Source organism: Artibeus jamaicensis, unplaced genomic scaffold (genome assembly GCF_021234435.1).
Source record: "Artibeus jamaicensis isolate MK-2021 breed Jamaican fruit bat unplaced genomic scaffold, CSHL_Jam_final contig_233, whole genome shotgun sequence".
Taxonomy (NCBI): domain Eukaryota; kingdom Metazoa; phylum Chordata; class Mammalia; order Chiroptera; family Phyllostomidae; genus Artibeus; species Artibeus jamaicensis.
In genome coordinates this window covers 64,060,090-64,088,017 of record NW_026521486.1, presented here as the reverse complement: position 1 = coordinate 64,088,017, position 27,928 = coordinate 64,060,090, and the positions used below count along the sequence as shown (strand labels likewise).

General features: G+C 35.8%; 1 protein-coding gene across 5 annotated transcripts in view; it reads left to right on the top strand.

Annotated features, from left to right (window-relative positions):
- The window catches only part of MDM1 (Mdm1 nuclear protein), a 32,871-nt gene extending 5,567 nt beyond the window's left edge, over positions 1-27,304 (top strand). For 2 of the 5 annotated variants that reach the window (XM_037133076.2, XM_037133073.2), the window contains 12 exons: positions 753-887; positions 4,928-5,095; positions 6,239-6,342; positions 6,424-6,523; positions 12,021-12,050; positions 12,380-12,555; positions 13,779-14,081; positions 14,844-14,956; positions 15,049-15,158; positions 22,620-22,872; positions 24,445-24,504; positions 25,678-27,304. In XM_037133076.2, coding sequence (XP_036988971.2) covers positions 753-887; positions 4,928-5,095; positions 6,239-6,342; positions 6,424-6,523; positions 12,021-12,050; positions 12,380-12,555; positions 13,779-14,081; positions 14,844-14,956; positions 15,049-15,158; positions 22,620-22,872; positions 24,445-24,504; positions 25,678-25,790 — 1,665 coding nt within the window. In that variant the 3' untranslated portion in view covers positions 25,791-27,304. The remainder of the gene's footprint in view (positions 1-752; positions 888-4,927; positions 5,096-6,238; positions 6,343-6,423; positions 6,524-12,020; positions 12,051-12,379; positions 12,556-13,778; positions 14,082-14,843; positions 14,957-15,048; positions 15,159-22,619; positions 22,873-24,444; positions 24,505-25,677) is intronic. The other 3 variants (XM_053662115.1, XM_037133074.2, XM_053662116.1) reach the window with 2 other exon arrangements.
- Positions 27,305-27,928: the final 624 nt, after the last annotated feature.

Sequence of the window (27,928 nt, the reverse complement as noted above, 5' to 3'; positions counted from 1 at the left end):
AGGGGAGTAGGTCATTAGCTCTGGCAGGGATGGAGAGCTGGCTTCTACCTAGGCTTTTTTCAATTTATTATTGTATACCAGCAAGGAAAAAGAAAAACAACCAACAACAACAGAATCTCAGTTGATGAAATGCAAAAGAAAGGAGTTTTGGCTGGACCTCAAAGACCTTGCAGTTCTTCTCTCTTATGTCATAGCTGGCCTGCAGAAGGTCCCTGAGAGCACATAAGTGGAGGCTGCAGGGCCCTGTGCAGTCATCTCACGGCCTCGCACACTTTTCTCCACTGTGCTTCTTCCCCTTTCATGTCCCCTGCTGAGTGGACCCACGGAGAGGCATTCAGAAGTGTTGGAGAAGAACCCATGGCTTGTGCAAACTGGGGGGCCTAGGGAGGGTCACGGAAGGTGATGTGTAAGTCTGGTGGGCAGGGGAAGGGGTGTCCCAGAAGCAATGTGTGCATAAAGCAAAGGGCTGTTGTTTCTTAGTAATAGGTTTAATTATAAATAATTGGTAAGAAGGAATTGAGAGATGTTAATGTTTTTGTGGGATGCATAATAATTTCTTGACAGTATTAAAAAAGGAATTTTAAATAGTTTGACAATTTAAAAGGGAGATTTTAAAATGAGAAAAGTTAGTTGTACAACAATGTGGATATAAATAATTAATGCTGTACTGTATGTTTATTTTACCACAGTAAAAAAAAGAGTTTGAATGGAAATTTTCAATGACTTAGAGTGGGATTTTTTTCCCCTAACAGTTGGATAGATTTCTGCAGAAGAAAGCTGGATTGACTGTTGTTCCTTCACATAGTGTCTTGAGAAATTCTGAATATCAAAGGCAGTTTGTTTGGAAGACCCCTAAAGAAACTGCTCCAGTTTTTGCAGCCAATCAGGTAATTCAATAAATGTAGTTTTTGAATATCATTGTTTAATATACTTATGCAGATTTATATAGAACTAATTGCTGAAAGAACTGAGATACTTAAATAGGCCTGGAGGTAGGTTCTAGAGAAGTGAAAATGAGAGTGTTGCTAAAATCACTCTATTACTCGTGATTTGGAGTAGTGACAGTGTACTGTCCTAGGCTGCTGCTCATCACTGTGGCCAGGTCCTTCATATATAACAAGCATGAGACAGGTAATGAAAACCTAGGCACTGGTAATTTTTTGCATGCTGGGAGTTCTTTTATTTATCAAAAAATACTGAATTGGTTTGATTATAATATGTGTTCGGTTGACCGATATATTAATGTTTTCTGTCCTATAAGAAAGACCGAAACCCAGACAGAAAAATAGACAGAAAACATATATTTGTATTGTAATTGGTTTGGATATTTATGTTAATAAATGTGAAATATTTTTAGAGTAATAGAAGATACATAATTTTATTGTTTTATTAAATTTTAGTGTTACACTGATAGTGTAAATATATTTATAAAATTCAAAAGCTATAATGATAACTAAATGTGACATTACATGCATTGTATGCCTGCGCAATCTTAGTACTGGATTACCGGTACTGGTAAATACTTTTTTGTTTTCCTGCTGCCTTCCTCTAAACTGTTCTTCAGCTCTTAACTCTCATTTACATTCTTAAACCTACTCTGAGGCCCAGGGTAGGAAACACTTCCACTTAGAATATCCCCAGAGGCTCATGACAGCTCAGACTTTTGTTTCTCCCCATCTTTGTGTTTTTCTTTGTAAACGTACTAGTGTGCACACACCTTCACACACCCTGACATTCCTTTTCTTCTGTATCGCAACGTTTACTCTATACCCCTGAGGCCTGAGAGGATGATTAGATTCAGCAAGGCAAGGCAATCAGTCATCTTACACTACGATGATAATAGCAGTGATCGTATAAATTGTGGAACCTCTGGGCTTATTTACTTGTTATTCAGTTTTTTTAAAAAACCTAAAATTTATATAACATTTTAGGAACATACGAAATAATATAAAGTGATATGTACACCTTATGAACTTAGTAAATAGGATCCGTACTTCTTTCACTGGTTTATTAGTATTCTTGGATAGTAAGTATGCTTAAAAATTATTTAATATGTGAAAATTGTGAATTCTTCAGTTTTCATAGAGTATTTCACTTTTAAAATAGAGCTGATTCAAATTAAAGCCCCATTAACAACTTTTACATATTTCAGTGAAGTAGTATATAAAATTTTTTAATAGGATCAGAAGTATAATACAAATCATTAGCAACACTTTAGTAGTTTTATTGTTTTCATTATGAGGGTTTCAAACAGTTTGAGGGGGATGCAAATACTGTTTGTTACTTCAAAGCGTATCAATTTCAGGGCTATGGACTGAAGAGCTCTGTGACAGAAATTGAATGCTTGTTGATGGGGACCTCTGAAAGAGCTATTTAGTTCTGTTTTATCAGCACCTGTTTTCTGAAAGGATGTCTTGTATTAACATGTAAATGAGTCAGAGCAATTTTAGCTAGAAAAATACGACAGGTTATACAGTATCTTAAAAAGATACACTGTTAGGATTCAATCTATGTGAAGATAATACTATGTAGAGTTATGAAGCAATAATATACTTTGAGCTCCATCTTTTTCATTTGCTTTCCTTATAATCAGTAATCATATGCCATAAAATGGAATACGTACTATGAAGTACTAAGGATAAAACGAAACATTTAAAAACAGAAACATAATAATTACATGACTTTTCCCTTGCCTTATACTAAAAATAAGCAAGCACAGAGACAAAAACTGAAAAATAAACATACCAGACAATTAAAATGTTAAGAATTTTCTATTTTTTGTAGGAAGAAAAAAATTCACATTGAGGGAAAAAACCTGTAGAGCTGACAACAGGGTTGCCTTATAAAGCTAATATCTATGTTCATATTATTAAAATATGCCTATTCTACTAGTCCCATTACCAAACTGATGAGAGATTTTAGGGAGGAAAGATATGGTTCATTATTTCTTTTGGCTTAAGCATGATTTTGATAACAGTAGCTATTGTTCAAAAAATAGTAGTAATGAATATAGAAAATTGACCTTTGGATTTTTCCCCAGGTTTATTAAGGTATAATTGACAAATATAATGTATTTATGTATAGAAAGTAATGTCTTGATATATGTATATATTGTGAAATAATTACTATAATCAAAGTAATACATCTAACACTTCACAGAGTTACCTTTTTCATGGCAAGGACTCTTAAGATCTACTCTGTTAGCTAGTTTCAAGTATGTAATTCACTATTCTTAACTATAGTCATCATGCTGTACTTATTTGTCTGCAGAACTTATTTGTCCTGAATTCTAGAAATTTGAGACTCTCTGACCAGCACCTCCCTCTGTTCCCCACCCACTAGCTCCTGGCAGCCCCCATCCTCCTCTGCTTTTATGAGCTCGACTTTTGTAGATTCCACATACAAGTGCAGTTGTGCAGTATTCATTGATCTGTGCCTGACTTATTTGACTTAGCATGTGTTCTTCAGGTTCATCCCTGTTGCAAATGGCAAGATTTTTTTCTATTTTTTAAGGCTGGATAATATTCCATTGTATATGCATGCCACATTTTCTTCATCCATTCATCTGTTGATGGACACTTAGGTTCATTTCATATCTTGGCCATTGTGAATAATGCTTCAGTGACCAAGGGAGTGCAGATAAACTTTGAGATACAGATTTCACTTCCTTTGGAAATATACCCAGAAATGGAATTGATGGATTATATGATAGTTTTGTTTTCAATTTTTTGAGGAACCTTCATACTGTTTTTGAATATCATCATAATGCTTCAGCTAACTTACATTCCCACCGACAGAGCACAGGGGTCCCCCACATCCTTGCCAACACTTATCTGTTGTATTTTAGACGATAGCTATTTTAACAGACCTGACGTGATTGTCTCATTGTGGTTTTGATTTATATTTTTCTGTTGATTAATGATATTGATCACTTGTTTGTACACCCCCTTAGCCATTATATTTTTTCTTTGGAAAAATGTCTCTTCAGTTCCTCTGCCCATTTTTAATTGGATTTTATGGTTATTTTCTTTTGAGTTGTATGACTTCTATTACTATTATTGTAATATAGTAATCCATTATTAAATATATTAAAAATATTTGATTCACAAATATTTTCTCTCATTTCATAGGCTGTTTTTGTTGATGGTTTTCTTTGCTATATAGAAGCTTTTTAGTTTGATTTAGTCCTCCTTGTTTATTTTTACTTTTTTGTTGCCTTTAGTTTTGGTGTCAAATTAAAAAAAAATCATTGTCAAGGCCAATGTCAAGGTGCTTATCCCCTGCTTTTTCCTTGGAGTTTTTATGGTTTTTAGGCCTTATATTCAAGTCTTAATCCATTTGGAGTTGATCTTTGTGTGTGGTGAAAGACTGTGTGGTTCAGTTTTATTCTTTTGGATAATGCAGCCTGGTCTTCCCAATAGCATTTATTTAAGAGACTGTCCTATTACCATTATATGTTCTTGGCTCCTTCATCATAAATTAACTGACCATATATGTGTGGATTTATATCTGCACTCCCTATTGTATTCCATTGATCCGGGTGTCTGTTTTTATGCCTCTTTGCCCATTTTTAAACTGGGTTATTTTCTTGCTGTTGAGTTGAGTTCCGTTCCTTAATACATGTGGAATATTGACCTCTTATGAGATCTAAGGTTTGCATATATTTTCTCCCATTCCATAGATTGTCTCTTTACTCTGTTTTCTTTACAGAAGCTTTTTAGTTTAATGCAATCTCATTTGTCTATTTTTGCTTTTGTTGCCCTTTGGATATTAATTAGACATGTCAAATGAAATTACAGAGTCATATATAATTTTGCCTTTTTTTGTATACTATGATTCAACTTAATGTGTGAAATTTTTTTGGCATTTGAAAAACTGAGTTCTGTATATTTAACCAACAAAAAACTAAACTAATTTTTGTTTTAAGGTTTTCCACAATAAAAGCAAATTTGTTCCACAATTCAAAGGTAACTCAATAATCCATGAAACGGAATACAAAAGAAATTTCAAGGGTTTATCTCCGGTGAAAGAACCAAAATTAAGAAACGATTTGAAAGAAAACGAACATTTGGAAATAGTATCTCCTGAGAAAGAGGTATTTATCAACTCTTTAAACAAAACAAAATCCTCATTTTAGACTCTATATGGTTTTTGTTCACTTAGTACCACTTGAAATTTTTGTTTTTTAGCTAGTTCATTCAGTCACTTGTTTGTTCATTAAATGCCAGATGTTCATTGGGTAGCTAGTGAGAATACAGTGATAACCACCTTAGGCTCTTAAGCAGCTCTTGGGCTATTGGGGAGACAGAGCTAGAAGTAGTAAAATGTAATACCGTGTAATGAATGCTTAGCAAGTCTGCTATGTCTAATATCAAATGTTTGACTTTACAGTAATGTGGGCTCCCAGGGTAACAGTAGTGACAGAAACACATACAGTACTTTAAATTAAATAATGGAAATCAAACACAAACATACATATGTACATGCATTTTAAACCAAAGTTATAGCATGCCAGGTTATAGCCACTATAATTCACATGATTTATCTCAGGATATACAAAGACCTGCTTCTGTGTGAAATTATAGCTATTTACATTGCATCATCGGGTTAAAATTATTGTAAATTATAGGGAAACAGGATATAAGTCTTATTATTTAATTTCCTGGAAGGTCATCTCTGATATTTTATGGGTGCTAAAAGTAGAAATTATATAACTAGAGTAAAATTTTGTATATGTATATAATCTTTTTGAGCCTGTGACCTTGCAGAGAAAAAAAGAGAGATTAACAGATTCACTAAACAACGTGGTAACTTAATAATTGGAGCCTTACACTGAATTACTATAACACAATTACATATAAACTTAGAATAACACAACTAAATATAAATTTAGAATAGCAAGGGCAAATGGAAGATTACTAATTAAAGGTAGTAACATAAAGTTTATTTATTTAGATATTTAGTTGTTAATTAGTTATTTTTTCCTAGCTAATGATCGAAAATTTTAATTGTTAGAGATTGAAACTATATCCTGAGTTATACTTCAGAAACACTAACTGGATATCCTAGTTTCAAAACTTGCTTGTTAATTTCTTTTGATTTCTCTGTTATCTTTCATAGTTAAATCTTCTAAAAACAGAATTGTAATACAGTACTCACTATACTTTATAACATTTATGCTTTCACTTTAATGTAGAAAATATTTTTAGTATAAAAAATTTGAATTTTGTCATTTTAGTGTAATAAAACAGACGACTCTTTAAAATTAGAAGTAGAGATGGAATCAAAAGACTTAAACCAGCCTAAAAAGAAGCTCACCCCATGGAGACATCAAAGACTTGGGTATGTATTTTGTAAGATAAACAGTATAGTATTTAAATGATTGACATGGTGATATATTTACCCTTATTTTATTTCTGTCAGGAAGGTGAATTCTGAATATAGAGCAAAATATCTGAGTCCAGCCCAGTATTTATATAAAGCTGGGGCTTGGACACGTGTGAAGGAAAACATACCAAGTCAGGTGAGTATGCTTAAGCTCAGTAAGCCCACATTTTCTTTGAGCTTTTATCAGTTTAATTTTATAATGAGTTTAATTTAGTAATAGAGACAGTTTAAAGATGTATGATATAATAATAGCAATATAAGTATTAGGAAATTAAAGTTGTATCTATTAGGATATACTTTATCAGCGTGCTTGCTTTTTTAAATAACAACTAGCTCATTAGAAGTTATATTTATTATTATAAAATCCTTAAAGTTAAAGATGTTTTTATAGTCAATATTTGATTATATTAATAAAGTTAGCTTATAGAGAATTATAGCATGATAGATTTGATTATAACATCCAGACCTCCACCCTCACAGCTGAAGGTTAATTAATTTTCAAGATTAGTTTGTCTGGCAGTGGTACCCCTATCGGTGTGTGCTGTTACAGTTTGTAAGTACAGGGAAGGAGTGGCCTGTGCTCATAGAGATTTGAGTTACGGTGTTGTCAGGATACCCTGACATACAGGGGGAAGTTCTGAGGATCCTGAAGAAAGGTTTGAGGGAAAGGGTAATCCTTGAATTGGGAAGTGCTAGTTTAGTACTAACTTCTTATAGTCAAAGGATAAACTGGAGCTTTTCTGGTTATTGAATAATTTGTCATCTTTTAAATTATATCTTGATGGTTGTCTGCCTTTTCTGTGTGAATTAACCAAATTAAAACAGTTTAGATTAGACATCAGTAAACACTCCCTCTTCCTATCATTGTAAAGGGAAGGATGATTTGTATGAGGAATGAATCTTTTATTTAGCTCCATACTTAAAACCATGGCTAACAATTACACGTTATCAGTTTCTGGGAGAAGGTGTTGGCACTTTTAGCTGCTGGCTTGTTGCACCCTCAGTTCCCAGACCCATGTTCTGGTGACCCCTGTGCTCCAAATGTTGTTTTAAGAGGTTACGTGATTCCTCCCACCGTGGCTGCTCTTGGTACTCTCTACTTCCCTACTTGAACAGGACTCAGAGGCAATACAGGCAAGTAAGAGACAAAGCTCAAGGCTATCCCAGAGATTATTGGGGGCAAAACTCATGTATTCACCCTGGTGGGATCAAGTTAAAAATGTATGCATTGAACAGTTGATGATCATGCCGGACCTTGGCGAGTAGCTCTGTGTCTAGAGTCTGATGGGGAGTAAGGAAAACCTGGGGCAAAGGCAGGGTGGGGAACGTGGCTGTAGAGGGCTAATGTGGTGTCAGCCGTTCGCCTGCAGCCTGTCCCGAGAAGCTCCTTGTTTTGGAAAAATTACCTCAGTCTTTGAGACTTCTTTAAACTAAGATGAATTGGTATTTAGACCTCAGATTTAAACATTTAATGAACTGAGGAGATGATTATGTCTGAAGTTAGAAGTTGACAGTCCTTATGCTGCCCTGGTGGAAGAGAACACTGTTGTAGTTAAAGATCTGTCTTTTCAAGGATTCCTCTTACGACACCTTGGTAATGTGACTTTTGGAGGGAGTTTGTTTTGTTAATTTCTATTGGTGGTTGTAAATATTTCAGTTAATGGTATAGTTTGCTTTGACTTCTATGGGCAAAATAATTCAAAAAGTAAATTGGAGTTAGAAAAGAATAAGAATTTTTAGTAAAGAGGCCAGTGATTGCTGATGGTGATGAATGTCTATGACCAAGTCTGTGTCACTTTGTCACAGACATTTAATGTGGCCATGTTTTATGTAAGTCTTGTATGTATATTTTTTACTGTAAGACGCTAACTGTGTGTGGCTGCTTACAAAGTAACTAAACATAAGGTACTCCCCCGTTTTCCCATTCCTAACGTTTCATGAAACAGTATTATTCACACTCACTTGGACATCAATGACTTTGTTATCATTAGAATGTTAACTCATTTTTTCTGAATCATGTTATAGTTTTCTCGCCCATATATCATTTTCATTTCCTTCTATGTTGTTTGTGATATTGTACTTTTAAAATCTGTTTATAGTCTAGTCATTGGGTATTTAATCCTGAGTTCCCAGTAGCTGTTTATATAACACTGGGGTATTTGGTCTTATTCATCCAGTGGTTGTATATTTATCTCCATAACATAAACACTGGCACTATTTCTTTTTTAAAATACTTACTTAATTGATTATTTTTAATAATAACCAGATATGGTGATCATTAGCTCGTTTCTTGAGAATAGCTCCTGAATCTGTTAGATTTCCCGTTTTTCATTGTTAGGTAATCTAATACTTAAAATTACATTGGTTGAGGTAATTAAAAAATTTGTCAAATAATTCTACTTGATGTACAGTATTATATTAATTTTAGGTGTACAATATAGTGGTAAGACATTTATATACCTTATGAAGTGGTTATACATAGTAATTACAATATTACTGACTGTATTCCCTGTGCTGTACTTTATGTTCTTGTGACATTTTATGCCCAGTTCCTGCTTGTTAATCCCTTTCAGTTTTTTCACCAATTACCCAAGCCCTCATCTCACGACCATCAAATTGTTCTCTTGGTAATTTTTTTCTCATGTGTCTTTCAAGGTAAAATCCCACATTCTGTAATTTGACGGTCATTATAAGGACTACTAGGTATAAAGATGACTCCTCATTTTGGGGGGATGATTTTTGGAAAAAAAAGAGTTTTTATTTTTTACCTCCTCAGTTTTCTAAGTTTGAATTTTCTCTATATATGAATTTTAAGTGACTTAGTTAAATTCTTAATTTGGGAAAAGATTCAGAAAAGAAAACCTTCTACTTATAGTGCTCATTATGTCATATAATTGGATCGCATTACCTGGAGAGAGAGGTGTGTGTTGGTTTAATTGCGTTTGGAATGGTCTGTTTATATTCTTTTTAGTGCCTCTGGTTCTTGGCTGTGGGGATTGTTCTTAATACTGAGTTCACACCACTGATTTCTTTTTTTTTTTTTCTTTTTACTCTTTCTAGTAGAACACCTTACTTGGGAGATATCAACCTCCTGATTTTTTATCTTAGTATAGGATTATAGAAGTTTAAAATTATGTAGTTACAAAATATAACATTAGCACTAATATTAATAAAGATTGCCAATAAAGTAAATTTGTTTACTTTAATGTTTTATCTTTACTTATGTTTACTTTACTTTTTAATAAAGTAAATTAAATGTTTTTAAAACATTGTTTTGAATGTCAGTAACAAACAGAACTGAGTAAACCAAGTTTTACAGTATTTCTGTATCTCCTCTCCCTCCTTTAAAGAAACTGATGTCAGTTAAAACTGGATCACCTTGTACATGGAGGGGATATTCGTCTATCCCCTCATTTATCAAGCAGTAAGGTCCTCCCACATAGAGAGAATGCAGCCTTCTTCACTGCTCCTGCCCATTCCACCTGGTCCATAGCACAGGACTGATAGACTCCCCATTTGATGGACTCCTTCAACTTCTATTTCATTTATTTATTATGGCATAAACCATACCATTATTATGATAACAACTTTTATCATAGAGGAGATCTATCTCCTCTACCAAACTGTGGGCACATTGAATACAGGGACTTTCTTGCTCACCTGCAACTACCAGCCTTTTAGCTCAGGTGCACACTCAGGACAGGCTGTGGAAATAGTGTTTAAATTTGCATTCTTCCTCACCTCAAGGATTTTATAGGTTAATGGGGGAGAATGACATGAGCGATCAATTCCAGAAGGATAAAATACGAACTACTGAGGGGAGGTTACGGGGTAGAAGGATTCAGCAAAAAGGAAAGAGGACTCATGGACACGGACAACAGTGTGGTGACTGATTGCTGGGGGGAAGGGGGGAAAAATATGAGAAAAAAGAACCAATAGAGTTGTGCATGAAGGGCTTTAAGACTACAGAGGAGGAAGAGATGCTAAGGCTTGCAGATTTTATCATGTAGGTAATGGAGTAGCCACGAAACACTTGAAATTTGGACGAAACACTTGAAATTTGGGATATGTGTTGGAAATTTGGATTATATCAAGGCATGTTGTAATAAGTCCTGTGTATTCAGAATACCTTGGTTAGTACTGGTGATTCAGCACTTAATCCATGTGTCTTGGTTCTATCTGTTAAAAGCAAAATCCACTAAAGTAAGTCCTCACTTAACATCGTTGATGGGTTCTGTGACTTTAAGCAGAATCACTATCATGAAACCAGTTTTACCATATGCTAATTGATATAAAAAAGAGTTACATTCCTGTGGCATCTCATGGATGTTATAATGAAACATTAAGTGAAATGACATTATTTGAGGACCTGCTATACTCATAATTTTCTTCAAAGTATAGTAGTTGACAGAAATGATAAATGAACATGGCTCAATTTTTTGGCAGTGAATAAAATATTTTGAGTCATCTTTTAGTAATGTTTCAGGTTTGGTTTATTAGAACATGAGGACTGTTATTTGGCTTAATTATTATTTTTCTCCCCCAGCTTTATTGAGAAGTATATACATATATATAGTATATAAAATACATTATGTATATATAGTTTGTTGTGCCGTGGCTAGTGCTGTCCTTTGAGTTTGGCTGAGTCCCTACAGATGTAACTTTTTGTTTGTATTCTATAATGTCTCATTAAGGAGCTAAGGATATGATTCTCCAATTGTTTTTGCAATGTTAAGTTTTAGTATTTGTTTTTTTGTCTCTAAGTGAAGGCAAAGCAATTTAATCAGACAGTATCCAGATATCCTTTTAATGCTAACATTTCATCTTTATGATAGAAAAAATTTGTTTTTTATAAATAAAGGTTACTTAATTTTATTTATTTTAATTTTGATTGAGTTAAAATTGGTTCGTAAAATTAAACAGATTATTTTAAACAGAATTTTGGGGTGCAATTTAATTTTTTTACATTGTGGAATTGTATTTATTAGAAGCCAGCAGGTGGCAGTATTATGCATAAAATGTAAGGGTTTCAGATGAGGATAAAAGGCTCCAGTTCATATGCAAATTATGTAATTAGTACATTAGGGAATTCAAATTGCTTTATAGTTCATCACAACAGATTTTCGTATTCTGTTACTTTCTTAAATGCATTATAATTACTATTTTGTGGGATTAAAAATTAGTATGTACTTAATACATTTTTTAAAAGTTGAGATTTTGCTGATTCCAAGGAAATGTTGAGGTATTTGGAGGGGGGAACCTTGTGACTTTCTCACAACATGTGGGAGGGGTTTTTTGCTGGTAGCAACTGTATATTAAACTAGGAAATTAAGACCGGGGCTAGGGGTTTGGGGCATTTCGATAATCCAGTAGTGGGGGAGTAGGAATAGTACTTAGGTAGCCCGTCAGGGACAGCATCCCAGCCATACAGTACTGTGGTGGTTTTTAAAGTAATATTAACATGTCTTGGTTACTGAATTAAATATTACTAAAAAATACTAAAAATGTTGGTTGACAAGTTTCATGTATCTATACATTTAGAAAGAAGAAAAATAGGTATTTCATTGATTCCCATTAATATTACATTATGGCATTAACCTGTCATTAAGTATGTTTCTGTATTCCTTCCCTAGGGTTCTCTAAATGCAATGTGGTATGCAGAGGTTGGTTGCTTTTGAGTTTTTAAAATACTGTAATAATGCATAGAATATGTGTAATTTCAGTCGAAATAAGAAGTAGATGTCAATATTTTTCTTAGCTGCTACAAATGTCTCTCTGCCTGCTGGCCTGAAATAACTGCATTGTGCTATAGCGTGACTATTTTAATTTCTGCTTAAAAATGCACATAGTTTGATGAATATATGTGGCTAGTTTTGCCTTCCTTTCTCTTTGGTCTCTGGCTGTACATGTGCAATGTCTTAGATATGCTACCTGGTGATATTTGTGAAGGAGCATTTACAGTAATACATGATGTCTTACCTCTCCTGTACAGGTTAAAGAGCTCCGAGAGAAGGCTGAGTTTTATAGGAAACGAGTTCAGGGAACACATTTCTCTCGGGACCATCTGAATCAGATTCTGTCTGATAAGAACTGCTTTTGGGATGTCTCCTCGACCACGAGTTCAGAAGGAACTATTAGTAGTAACATTAGAGCACTAGACCTTGCTGGGTGAGCTGCTTTTGTATATGGTGAAAAGTATGTTGTAGCTTAAGTAGACCATGGAATTATATAGGCGAATGACACATGACTTGAAATTCATTTAGTTAAATGGAGATACGATAGCCATTATATTTCATTATTTTTAGTTTATTTCTGAAAAATAAGACTATATACCCACTTTAAGCACTTGTGTGTAAATAATACATAATGTAAATCTGGAAGACTGGATTTTATAATATTTTTTGTTAACAATTAAAAATAAAATAGGAATAATTGTATAGTAGCTGTAAAAGAACTTTAAAAGCAAGTTATTAGTACATATCCATGATCATTTATTAATAAATTTTCATGGTCGATATGGCACTTAGGTCCTGCTTCTATGGGAGAATTCTCTGCTATGTTGGGTTTTAAAGAGAAATGATTTAAATTTTTATAAGAGAAATAGCACACTGATTTGCCACAAATAAAATAATTTTTAGTTGTTACAGCATGTTAATATAGTCACACATACCAAATTGACCTGTAACATCTGATTTTAAAAATTCATCACAAAATCTATTCTTTAATTAATGTCAGGAAAAGATTACTCTATCTAAATTATAAAATTTGAACCAGCTTCTAGATCCGCAAGTACACTCGAGTATGTGTACAAACTGTAATTGAATAACCGAACAAGTTAGACTGCATGTACATACAAATGCCAGTTCAGGGGACATGTGTAAGACATGTGTGAGTTTTGTCAGTAGTGGTGCAGGCATGTATGTGTGAAGGTGGGAGTAAGAGGAGATAACTATATTTTACGCCGGAGTACTTTAATAGCAACTCCAGATCATAACACTATTATAATGTAAAATGAACTCTTTATTTGTAGAGAGGGGAAGGGAGGGAGAAAAAGAGGGAGAGACACATCGGAGTGAAGGGGGAATATTGATCAGTTGCCTCTCTACGCGCCCCGACTGGGGACCAAACCTGCAACCCAGGTATGTGCTCCTACTGGGAATCGAGCCAGTGATCTTTTCATGTTGTGGGACGATGCCGATCCAAGTGACCCACACTGGTCAGGGCTCAAGTGAACTCTTAATTAGATTTCTTTCTTCAGTATCTGGGCTAGGCCATATCTGTGGGGAAATATATAATTGTGAATAGTAGAAGGGAATGATGGCTCATTAAAATTAGTATAAACTAGGAACTTGAAACTACTTGTTTAAAATAAAACTTATTTTGTTATGCAGAGATCCTACAAGCCATAAGAATTTGCAGAAATATCCTTCTACAAAACTAGAAGAAAAAAGACCTATCTTGGAAGAACAGCCCCAGAAAAATACCACAGAAAAATTGGGCGTGTCAGATGCTCCCACTGTACCTGTTAGAAGGCGTTTGGCTTGGGATGCAGAGGACACCAATGAAGATATACAAAAACAGCCGAGAGAAGAGGAAGAGGAGGAGGAAAGGGAAAGGGACAAGCAGGTTTATATGGGAGAGTTAGAGAAGTTGAAAGTACATGAAAAATCTAAGGCAGGCAAGATAAAAGAAGGGTGAGAGTTTAAATTGATCAGTATATAGCAGCATTATTATGCATGGCTAATACATATTTTGTTTTGTCACTAAGTATAGTGGTTTATGCTTTTGGTTTTATGACTAATAAAGAGATTTTATTTTAATGTCAGGAAGGAGGCGTTCTATATGATTTATAACTTGAGTCAGTCAGGTATTTGAGTCACCACTAATCAGTAATTGAACACTTGAACACTGAGCTGCTGCGGGAGGGAATAATTAGTATTATTTTCATTAATATCTTGCTAATTATGATTTGCTAGATTTGCAAATGTGCCTGGAAGAATGACTTTCTTTATGATTTAAGAAAAATAGCTGATATTCTTAAATATCAGATGGCTATGCCAAAAGAGAAAGAAAAGATGATGTTTTATAATATTAAAATAAGTGATTTTGGCAAAGAGCTAATTCCTGTTGGTTTATATGTAGGTTTCTTTGGGGAGTGTTTCTCTACCATTGATAACGGTGCTTTTCTTTCATGAGTTTTGCGGTTAATGTGGGATTTAGGCCCTCATTTAGTGGAAGAATTTTCTGCGTGTTCTTGCTGACTTGCAGTGATCTTCACGCTTCCAATATTCAGTCCCTCTTACCTGCATGTGGGTTTACTTTCAGCAACAAAATGGTCTTATCTTAAAAGTTTCATACTTTATTATTGCATAATGATGCAATAATATTGCATCAAAGTATTTTTGGTCATATTTCATAAAAGAATGGTTTCATAATAGATTATTGTAATTTTTTAGGTCGGACTCTTCTTCTGTATCCTCAGAAAAAGGAGGCAGGCTTCCTACTCCGAAGCTGAGAGAACTTGGGGGAGTCCAAAGGACTCATCATGATCTTACCACTCCGGCTGTTGGTAATAGGCAAACACCATGCAGTTCCTATTTCACCTGCCTTTTCTACACGAAGATTTAGCTTGATCGAAACTTATCTTTTGCATTTTTCTAGGTGGTGCTGTTTTAGTGTCTCCATGTAAGGTGAAGCCTCCAGTCCCAGAACAGAAGAAAAGAATGTCTCCTCAGGATGGCTTAGAAACGCCAAAGAGTGATTTTAGGAAGGTAAATATTGTTATTTGGGGGAAAAACATTTCCTCAGGAAGTTATTGTTTTAGTCACATGTCATAAATGAGTGATAGGTTCAGATTTTACAGAATTTGTGTATCATATGTAGAGACAGTCTGTTAACCTATTTTTAGTAAGACAGAAGCATTGAATTGTTTTTTCTGGTATTGACATTGTATTTCTGCTGATACACTTTCAAATCTTGTCATTAGTGACTCAACAGGAAGAGAGAGGAGAGAAACCATTTTATGTATTGAGCATCTAGTGAGGCATTTGTGCTCCAACTGTGTTCCAGGCACCATTTTAGCACCAGAGATGTAACTGTGAAAGAAACAGACAAAAATCCTGGCCCTTAGAGAACTTACATTCTAGTGGAGGAGGGATACAATAAATAGTATAACTAGGTAAAGTACATTGTCTGTTAGATGATGATAAATACTACGAAGAAAGATAAGATGGGAAGTGAATAGGAAGTGCCTAGGAAAGTTCTGAAAGGGTGGCATTTGAGCAGAATCTGAAGATGGTGAAGGATTGACCCGTATGTATATCTAAGAAGGCATTCTAGGCAAAAGAACAGCAAGCACAAAGTCGGTGAGGTGAGAAGATAGCTCATTTTTTTGAGGAATAGCCAGGCGCAGCGTGGCTGGAGTAGAGAGCAGGAGAGGGAGTATAGTGTGGACAATGAGTTCAGGAGCATGATGGGCGACTAAATTGTGCAGGGCCTTATAAGTCATGGCAAAGGTTTTCCAATTTTAGTCTGAGGGAGATGGGAAGCCTTTGGAGGAGCGGGGATGACAGGAGTCAGTGACAGCATCCAGGCAAAAGTGACAGTTGTTTGGATCATTGCAGTGGTAATGCAGGTGATGTGATGAAGTGTGATTCTGGATATTCATTGACAGTATGGTTGAGAAGATTTGCTGATGTATAAGATATGGGGTGGGAGAAAGAGGAAAATCAAGGATAACTCAGGATTTCTGGCCTGAGCAATAAGGGCCAAATTGCCATTTTGCTGATAAGAGGATAACAGTATGAGGACAAAAATTTTCAGGGAAGACCAGGAGTCCTGTTTTGGACACATTGAACTTGAGAAGCTTTTAGGCATACAAGTAGACATGTTGAGTAGGCAGTTGATTTTAGATTGTGGAGGAGAGGTTGGGTTCAGATATAGGTCTGAAGCTCTTTATCATACAGGTGTGCAAGGTCTTGAGACTGGGGAAGGTCATCAGGAAGTGGATTTAGACAGAAAAGAGTAAGTGCAGAGAGGTCTGAGCCCCAGGTTTCTGATACTGGGAAGTTGAGTAAGCAGCAAAGAGACTGAAGTAGTGGGAAACGGGACCGTGGTGTCCTAGAGATGTTGAGGAGGAGAGCAAGTCATGGAAATTGATTATTGGATTTAGTAACAAGGAGGTTATTGGAGACCTTGACAGAGGGTGGTTTTGCTAATGTGGGATAAAAGCCTAAATTCGTGTGAGTTCAAGAGAACAAAAGGAGGGGAGCATGGCAGGCAAGTCTGTGAAGATTTTTTTTTCATGAAAGGGAGCAGAGTATGGGAGTGGGAGTTGGAAGAAGTAAAATCAGGAAAGAGGAGATGATAGCACATTTGTATGTTGATGAAAACAATTTTAAAGAGAGGGAAAAGGTGATGCAGGAGTGGGAGGAAAATTGTGTGATAGATGTTCCTGGGTAGGAGAAGGGGCATAGGGTCTGGTGGAGGTGTGGAGAGGTTAGCCTTGGGCACTGCGACAGTTCCTTCATTGTTAAAAAAGGGAAGGCAGAGTAGATTATATGGGCACTGCTGATGAAACATAGGAAAATGTGGCGGGAGCTTTTGGAAAGTCTCTTGCTTTTGGCAGAATATGAAGAAAGATCCTTGCTGGGAATGAGGTAGGGGAAGAAAATTTTGGAGGTTTGAGGAAAGAGAATAAAGCTGAAATAGTCTTTCCAGAGAGTGGGACAGTCAGTGAGCCGAGGGAATGTGAGATACTGCAGGGCAGCATGAAGGGGCCCTTTTAGGTCACAGCTTTGATGTAAGACCAGTCAGGATGGTTTGTGTGTTTTTGTCTGGGCATGTTTGGCTACAGAGGTGCAGGATGAGTAGAGAGTTGGATTTGACTGGGGTTCATGTTTTGTCAAGGGAGTAAGACAAAGTGAGAAAATGGGTAGGGGAGTTAAGGTATTCGTAGGGAAGTGATTATAATGAGTACCCATGGAAGTCGAGTTGGTCAGGGAGGGGAAATTGAACGGAAGAAAGTAAGGTTCAGTGCAGAGACGCCGGGTTCAATAGATGGGGGAAGTCTTGTCAGCCTTAAGGACTTGTTGGATTTGGGGTACCTGTGGATTAATTTTAAAATTAGATTCTGAAGAGGTTGCAATTACTAGTAATGACAAGACTTAACATGTAGGGTAAGTGACTGAATTAGAATAGAGAATATTCAGAGAAAAGGTTGAATTTCTCTAGGGTGTTTGGCTGAAGGCTGTTCATCAGGGCATAGTGGAGGGTTCTGGGGAGAGGTGGGAGATGGGATCAGAGTCCAGACCCCCAAACCTGGGACTTAGAGCCTGGCCCAGTGTGTTGAAGGAGTGTTATCAGGGTGACAGATTATCTAAACTGCTTCCTGTTGCTTACGTATACATTGGTTTATTAAAAGAAATGTGACAATAGCAGTTTAGAGGCTTGCTCAGAGCCAGATTTTGGAATCTCTTGTGGACTATTGTGTTCCTTCTTCAGGAATCCTGTCTGTCACCTGGAAGGTGTGAGCGTCTAGTTAGCTTTGCCCATAGGGCTGACTATCTTCAGCTAAAATGAGTGGCCCTAATCCATATTTCCATATTTGCAGCTAGATTTATATGTATTTTCGTTTATTGTGGAATTAATTTTTTGAATAATAAAATTACTTTAATTAATTAAAATGGAGTAATACTGTCCTTTAACATTTTAATGCCAATTTCCACCTGATCATGTGTATAATATAGTTGTAGCATTTTAATTATAAACTCCTCTAAAATAAGCAGGCTTCTTATTAACAACTTGATTAGCACTCCCTCCCTGTGAATTTTCTGCCACCTGCACCACCTGCGGCTGTGCCAGGAGCTAGATTTGGTTATTTCCCAGTGTCTACCCCTTGATTGCTGGGAGGCAGCAATACTTTTTCCCCTTTATTTTCTTATAAAAGCTAATATTATATAATAAATAGGCTATTCAGTTTCTGGTAGATTAATTAATTGATTACTTCATATCATTTACTTTTTACTATAGAAATTAGGGAGAATATATTATCATAATGTCCAAACATTTTTTCACTGTTAACTTTTCATGACATACTTTGAAATGTGGGAGTATTAGGGGGCAGCAGCAAGTTGGGTAACTTACATGGGGGTGGTTATAACAGGTAGCATTCCTGAGTGCTTGCTTTTTTCTAGGCCTCGTGCTAAGTGTTTTACGTGTCTTTATTGGGACTCTGGGAGGTTGGTGTTTTTATTCTCAGCCAGATGATGGGACTGGGGTCACACAGCTGCCGAATGGTGGAGTCTAATCTCAGAGCACACGTTTTTAATCCCGAAACAATACTGCCTCACAGAACTTTAGAGTTGAATTCTCATGGTATTGTTTTAATCAAGTACCATTTACACATTTTATAAATGTTATTAAAAACCCAGTGTCTGTTAGCTCACTTTGTTTATTCATTTAGCAGATTTTTCTTATCTACTTACCTAGACGAGGTAGCAAAATAGATATGGTACAGAGTCTTACGGAACTCATAGCCCAGTGAGAGAGATTCACATTATTCAAAGAATTACACTCCTAAAAAGGTAAAGTTAAAACTAGCAAGAGTTTCAGAGTGCTATATGGTGCTATTCCGGAAGGAATTCGCATGGTCCTAGGAGTCAGGAAGCTTTTTGGAAGTCATAATTTAGCTGGGATAATAAAGGAAGAGGAAGAGTTGACCAGGTGAAAGGGTGGGAGGAGAAGTGTAGTATGTGCCAAGACTCCATAGAGAGAAACAATGCAGGGTTTTATGAAACAGATCAGTATCAGGTGTGGCAGGGAGCAGGTACAAGATGGTGCTGGAAAAGACAGCCGAATTGAGAATGTCTGCCATCTTCTCAAGAGCTGTGGGGAGCCACTGAAATATTTTAAAGATCTTTTTGGTTGCCACAGAAGGTGAGAGTAGACTGCGGATACCTGTGAAAAAGGCCATTGTAGTAGTCTAGTAGGAAATGTGGATAGACTGAAACTGAGGAGGGTGGGTGTAGATAGAAGCGCAAGCAACTGAAGAATCGTATATGGGGAACAGTGGGAAGGCTTAGTGCTGGGTTGGGTAATAGGGGATGAGAGACCACGAATGGCTTCTGGGTTCCTGGCTTGCCCAGAAGGATTGATAGCGGGTGCTACGTACTGAGTAAGAGAACACCGGACGGGACCTGTCTTTTGAGGGGAGTATCAGGGGTTTTGTTTTCATTCACTCAGCTCAGTGTTTAAGGTGCTCTTATCTAGAGAGTCATTGGTAATCAGGACAAAATCCCTGATGGAGGTTTCTACCATCATGAAGCTTGCTTTTTTTTTTTTTATTGGAAGAAACAGACAAACAAGTTTTAAGAAAGACAATTCCAGGTAGTAGTGAGTGCTGTGAGTGAGTTAAAACCACAAGTGATTTCCAAGGGATGAGCCTGCCTTACTTTGGGCCATCAGGACAGGCACCTCTGAGGAGGTGACATTTTGTCTAAGAGCTGACTAATGAGGGAGGTGCCCACAGAGATCTGGGGCACAGATTGTTTTCCAGGTAGAAAAAACAGCAAGTCCAACTGTACAACAGTGAGTTTTTAGAGTGAAAGGGCCGGTGCGACTGGAGCCTGGAGAGGGAAGAAGAGAGGGTAGGGATTGGGGATGGAGAGGGGACGCTGGGTGAGGAGTGGGTGTATTGTTCTGATGGCTCTGGGAAGCCCTTGGAGGAGTGGAAGCAACAAAGCATGTACACATCTGTGACTTACACAGTAAGGAAAATCACTCACTACTCAGTGCAGAATAGACTGTACTGGGGGGTGAGTGGAAGCACCGAGGCCAATAAGGGGGCTTTAAGCTCAAAAGCAGATCACTAAGTCAGTTAAATTAAACCTGGAAACCCTCTGTGTTCAAAATATACAGATTTTATTCAAGTCTTTTTAATAATAGTAAAACCAATTTGACAGAGACCTTATATATAATTTATATACATATATAAAATTTGTACACACACATATAAAATCAAAGAACAATTTTCCTAAGTGATATAGCTAAAAGGGGAAGCAAGAAGATTTGTGGTTTTTATCTTAGATTTTGATGTAAAAATATATGATTGTTGGATAAGACCTTAGGCTCTCTGCACTTTGAAGCAGTAAGCTCTTTAATTGCAGAAAATGATTCCTAAGGTCAGAAGCAGTGTTTTGAATATTGCATCGATAAACTCAAAGTTAATAACTAAAAACAACAAGAAATAACCAGGGAAGTTTGGAACTGTATTTGCTTTTATTGGTTTATATTCTCTTAAAAAGTAAAACTATATGAGGACTTTTAGGATAGTAATGTTATTGTAGAAAACAAAAAAATACCACAATAAAAAAGAAAAATGATGTCACACCTACTGTTCATAGATATCCACTGTTGAATTTTTGAGTTATTTAGGTATATAGTGTCTTTGTTTATTATACTGTAGATTAGGCTTTATAATCTATTTTTTCTCACTAGTGTACTGTGAACATATTTCCATCTAGTTAAATGTCATTTCTATATCATTTTTAATAACATGATATACAGTCTGTAGTTGTACTTTAGTTGTTTTAAGTAGATGCTTATTGAAATATTTTTCTGTAGATTTTATTTATTTGTTTTTAGATAAGGGAAAGAAGGGAGAAAGAGGGAGAGAAATAAAAAATGTGTGGTTGCCTCTTGTGTGCCCCCTACTGGGGACCTGGCTCACAACCCAGGCATGTGCCCTGACTGGGAATTGAACTGGCAACCGTTTGGTTCTCAGGCCAGCACTCAATCCACTGAATCATACAAGCCAGGAATGACATTTTTAAAAAGTATATGCCTATTGTTATTTCTTAATTTTCCTATTTTGAAGCCCATCCTTTAGTTACATTTTTGTTTGTGCTCTTATTATTCCTTTTTGTGTAAATACTCCCTAAGTGTTATTGTGTGGCCAAAGAATTCAAAGTTTTAAGGCTTTTGCCATGTTTTGCCAGCTCCCCAAAAGACTGCGTTCCCAACACGGTACTGCCAATTTTCCTACATTCTTGCCAGCTCTGGGTATTATAGTTTGTTTTTTTTCAGAAAGTAATCTTTGTAATTTTCGAAGTGAAAAACTAGTACCTCAGTACTTCTATTTTGAAATTATTTGATTATAAATGAAGTAGAATGTTTGACATTTATATTTTGTGTATATATGAATTACTTATATGTATTGAAATTGACTTTTTAATTAGGTTTATCTCTTGTTATTTTAAAAGAAATACTTATGTAGCAATGATAGTAATTCATCAGTCATCTAATTTATATATTTTCCTCAAGTTTGATTTTTAAAATTTTTTTAATGTTTGTATATTTTTTATATAGCTGAATTTGTTTATATTGGCTGTTAGGCTTATGCCGTCTTCTCCATATGGAGGTTACCTAAGTTTTCCCTAAATTTTCTCCTGTTGTGTTTATAACAACATATTTTTGTGTGTGTTTAAATGTTTGGTTTAGTTATATAGGAGATCTGTCCATAAAGTGTCCAGCCATGTGCTATGAAGAATAGAGACATTTGTTGAAGAAGATGCAAGATACAAGAAACACTGTACATAGGACAATAACACTTCAGTCTCCCAAAGTAGGCACCTCGGGACCTCACACCCTTCTCCCAATTGCCATCAGCTGCCCCATCCTATTTTCCTGAATTTCATTGGCAGTCTAAAATCTCTTCCCTTTCAAAGGGGATTTTAGTTTGGGAACAAGCCAAAAGTTGCAGAGTGCCAAATCTGGGCTGTAGGGGGCTGAGTCACCTGCGGTTTTTGATGTTTTGCCAAAATACTCCACACGAGATTTGGTACTTGAGCAGGCGTGTTGTCATGATGAAACTGCCGATCACCAGTTGCCCACAGCTGCAGCCTTCTGAATCATCTGAATAGTTCCACAGAGGAGTGCTCAAGCTTAACACAAAATTTGATGCGGATTCATTGCTTTATTCTCTCAGTCATTTTGATGCGATGGCCACATAGTACACATGCTCACTCAACAGTGTCTACCACCCCCACTGACTAGTACAGCGAAGTCATCTTTGTTCACACGTGCGCCTTCCAGTCCACTCTCCTTGGCTGCCAGGTTACATCCATGTGGCGCAAACCATTCTTTTACTAACAATGACTGGACTTTTTCCAGACAGACCACATATGTACACACATGTATATATCTTTATTTTATTTTATTTTTTGGTCATTTAGAAAGAAAGTCATGCGGTAGCCCTTGTGACTTCTCCAGCTGCTGGTGTGACAACAGCTGATCCCCTGCCTTTGAGGGAAGATTCTGACATCAATATCCCCAAATTGTCTGCGGCAGCTCATCCAGTGTCAGAAATTCAAGACTGTCCAACAAACACACCTGGACAGTCTCCTTCTCCACCCTGTGCTTCATCCTACTGGCATCCTTCTCGTCGAATTCAGGGCTCTCTGAGAGACCCAGAATTTCAGCATAACGGTAATTATTTTGGTTTCAATTTTTTGACTTTTAAAATGAAAGTCTTACACTCATAGGTACAAAGGCTCTAAGTATCTACTCTATGTTAATGAATTATGCTATCTAGTTTTTAAAAAATTAATGTAATTTCTTTAAGTAGGAAGAGTCTCAACTTTGGAGCAGTTCATTGTACTGTACCCAAGTTCACTTTTGTGTAAGTGAGAGGTGTCTCAAGTTCTTTCCCACACGTGTACAGGCGATGCACTAGGTGCCTTAGCACCCCTTCCTCAGGTGTGACAACCAAAAATGTTTTCAGACATTGCCAAATATTGCCTGGATCTAGAATTCAAGGGCATAAATTGTTTTCCTTTAGTTTCATTTGGCATGCTCTGCTCTTTTCTAGCTTACACTATTACTTTTGTGAAATTGGATGCACTTTTTATTTTTGATCTTTCATGTGTGGCTTCTTTTCCTAGCAGCTTTTTGGGATTTTTTCTTTATACCTAATGCCCTGAAATTTACAGTGCGTGTCTTTTCATTCATTTTGCTGGCACTCAGTAGACCTTTACAGTCTGGAAACTCAGTTCCTCACTTCTGGGAAATTGTCTTAAATCATTTAGTCAGTAATTTCTTCCCTTTCATTTTCTGTTTTTTTTTTTTTTCCTGGCACTCGTGTTAATTCAGGTATTGGACATGCTGACCACAATCTTATTTTCTTACCTTACCTCTCTTGTGTGCCATCTCTATCTTTTTATTTTAATTTGAAAGGGTTACTAATTTTTATGTTCTACCTTTTCTGGGTTTTAAAAAATTTATATAAGCTCTCTGTTTTGAATGTGGACACCCTGGCCCGCAGGTGAACCTGGTATCTGTTAGTCAGTAGCTTTGATAAACCTTTACAGATGAAACTTCCATTTCTCTTTTGAGAGATGGGCAGTCACCCACCTGTGCAAATTTATAGAAAGATCTAGGAGGTCTGTTTTATTTTTAAGTTATAGTTGCTTTTAATATTTTGTATTAGTTTCAGGTGTACAGCACAGTGATCAGACACTCATATGCTATACATAGTGTTCCCCCGATGTTTTCAGTAGCCAACCAGTTTCCTGGTCCAGTCCTAGGGTCACTCCAACCTCAGTGCTACTCAGGACTCCCACATGCTGAGCCATTAGGGGAGCAAAGTGGTTGCTTCTTGGTTTTCCTCTTCTGCTGCCTTAGGATTCAACTTGCTTCATCTGCTTTCCACTTTCTAAAATTTTGTTGCTTGTTCTTGTCTCCCATTTTCTTTCCTATGGGTTTATATCATATTTGTAAATCTATGTGTTTTATCTGTATCTTTAAACAGAACCCTGCTACATTCTTTTAAATTTGGAAAAGCAATATAATCATTGAAAACAATTCTAGGAGGTTATCCATTGTTATGTACATTTGTTAATAATAAACACATTATGAATTAATGGCCCTTCGATAGTAATTTCTATAAAAGATTTAAAATTAATAAAATTTTGACAGCCTACTTTCACTAAGGGTTTTTGTAAATGATATACTGTTGGGTAGCTTTGAAAGATAATTTCTTCTTGTTTCTTTCTTTTTAAGTTGGAAAAGCAAGGAAGAACAATTTCCAGTTACCCCGGCATGAAGCCTTTAATGATGAAGGTATTTCCATAGTCTGTAACACAAGATAAAAAAGTATGAGGTTTTATTATATGACACTTATAATAGTATAATGATCTTACAATTGATTAGCACTGTAGACTTTACAAAGTACTCTCACAGATGTTACTTCACTGTATCCTTGGAATCTTGTGAGGGGGTGAAGTTATCTCCGGGGCAATTAGATGAAAAGAAATTGAGCCTCATATCACACTGAGGTCCCTCCCCTTTTTGTTCTCTACCCCGTCTAGGTGGGGGCTCAGGAATATGGCCTAGCATTATATCCATCATTTTTCCAAATGTGTGTATATTAGTGTCAATTTTCAACTCTCAAGAAAAATATGAAAATAAATGTTTTCTCCCTGTGTAGTTTTCATGATGACAAATTCACTTGCTTCTAATAGTGGCAAGAGGAATCTTGAATTCTTGATGTGAACAATTGAAATTACAATTTGAATTAATCCTTAGAAGTATGAAATGATTGAATTTATAAATTTTGGATTTAAAATTAATTTGAATGAATAATTTATATATTTTAAGTTCATGTACATTAAAGGTTTTCTTTTCTCTTGGCAAGTTTGGGACTTTTTTCAGAACTGAACGAGATAGAAATCAAGTTGTTACATTTTCAAATGCAAATATCTGGACAATTTGAACCCATTTCTGTTTTTAATGGAAGAACAATGTTCACAAATAATCTTATAGTAGATTTGATTACTCAGAGTGAGGAATTTCAGTAATAATGAAAGGGTAGCATTTTAAAGTTAAATATTATTTCTACATTAAGTAAGATTATTTTAGAAATGTGATGTAAGTACCACGTTAAGCTCTGGCATTTTATTTTTAAGAAGTTCTAAAATGCTTTTGCTGTACTTTTTAAAGTAGGACAGGACAGTGTGAAGATGAATTGTTTCCAGGTAGTAGTGAAATCATAAGCCATGTGTTGAGGTAATGACATTGTGGGACTTCAGGAAGGAAACAGAATGCCCATTTAACATTTAAATGTTTGACTTCTAAACATGGTCAACTTGAAAAATTACCGCGGACTATCCTGAAAATGTTAACAGCTTATATTTTAGTAGATACTTTTTTTCTGTCAGAGTCAGTATTGACATTACAAAGCTTGATGCTTTTCTGTAAGATAATATTGCACTGACAATAATTCTTTCATTACAGATGAGGACAGATTATCTGAGATTTCTGCTCGCTCTGCAGCCTCTAGTCTCCAGGCTTTTCAAACTCTGGCACGAGCTCAGAAAAGGAAGGAGAATTTCTGGGGCAAAACATAATTAAACATACACCTGGCCGAATCACTTTTGTCTAGGGAACCACTGGCACAATTTTTCCTCATAAGCTTTGCTATGTTAGGGCTCTTCAAGTGTTTGGGTTTTTTCCCCTAACATTTCCCACTTAAGGAGAATTATTTGATTTTTCAATAGCCAATTCAATTTACTTGGAAAATTTTAACACACGTTGATACAAATTTAACTTTTAAAGAATTCTTTTTACATCTATTTCAAATTATAAAGACATAGATTACATAGTTCTTCACGTTTTAACTTTTGTATTAGGTGTCATGGATAGCTGGTAGAATCATGAATTTTACCTACCTAGAGAATATTCTAAAAAGTGAACAAAGTGAAGTAAAAATTAAGATCCTGATATGAAGTACAAGGTCTGTCCAGAAAGTATCCAGCCATGCAATATGAAAAATAGAGACATTTATTGAAGAAGGTACAAGATACAAGAAACGCTGTATGTAGGACAATGATGCCTCAGTCCCCTTCAAAGCAGGGGAAGACCTCACACAGTTCTCCCATCATTTCTTCCACTGTTCAAAACACTCTGCAAAATCCTTTGTTATAATTGCCATCAGCTGCCCCATCATATTTTGTTGGATCTCATCGATGGTCTGAAATCTCTTCCCCTTCAGAAGAGATTTCAGTTTTGGGAAAAGCCAGTAGTTTTGGGAATCCCCAGATCAGCTTCTAGTTCTCACACTGCCAGTCGCCTATCTTTGTCGATTGTAGCCCATCAACATGTTCAACATTCTCAGGCGTTCTGCTTGTTGCAGACCTTCCAGAACATGGATCACTTTCAACAAAGCCTTGACCATCTTTGAAGCACTTACGCTACATTTTTATTCGCATTGTACTCATTGCAGTGTTCCTGAAAGCTTTCTGAATCATCCAGACAGTTTCTGCTGAGGAATGTTAAGCTTACTGCAAAATTTGATGCAGATTCATTGCTGTACTCGCTCAGTCAATTTGGATGTGATGGTCATGCAGTACACACACTCACTCAATGGAGTCAGTTACCTCCATTGACTAACACAGTGAGGTCATCGTTCGCACATGCACATTCTAGTCCACTCTCCTTGGCTGCCTGGTTAAATCGATGTCACAAAACCCGTTCTCTTTATATTAACAATGGCTGGACTTTTTCTGGACAGACCTCATATATATTACTCTAAGATTGGTTCTATTATCTTTATAATTGTAGATGTCATAAACTGAATTTTTTGTGCTTTTAAGTTTTCCTGTAGTGTTTTTTAGTACCTTCTGTGTGTGGTTAAATGTTAAGATACTTTATCTTAGATTTAAAAGACCAGCTGTATATATTTTTCTTATTTATGTAACAAAGTTTGCTGAAAGAATATGTATATTTTTATCTTTGTGTGTATTCTATTTGTATGAGGACTGGCTTACATTTAAATAATGTCTGAATTTTGAAAAAGTATTTGTATAATGGAAAAGTAAAACTTTGTAGACATTTCAAAATAAAAATCAAGTATTTCACTTCTGTTTATTTCAAGTGTTTGGTTTCTCCAGAATGTTATTACATGGAAAATATAATTATCTTTTAGAAACTTTCTACTCATAACAGGGTTAGTTAAATGTTATAGTTCTTTTGTAGCAATCCAAAAGCCCATAATATCTTTGCATAAATGTAGGAAAAATATAGAATTTCCAAGGCAGAATCAAAGCAGAAAACTGTACTTGAAAAATAAATAGTAATAAAAAATTTAACATAAACTTTTTTACTACTTCTCTTGTAGAACATATTCTGTTTTCTTACTCTTTATCTTGCAAATCATGATAAATTTGATTTTTAAAAAATATACACTTCATAATAAAACAATACATAAAATCTTTACACTAGTACATAAAAGGTACCGGAGATAACTGATTATTTGTGCTTATAGGTTAGAAAACAAATAAACAATCTGTTCTAAATTGCTTTATTTGGTCAAAAGTGCTTGTACAAAATCATTGATTTGCAGTAAGATAGTTTGTTAACGATCTTAGCATTATCATGGGGTTATAAAGAACTGAGGGCATACACGGATTGGCTTACATTCCACTGATGTGTTAAAATAGTTTGTTGATTTTTTAAAAAGTTACCAAGGCACTAAAGATGGAAATAA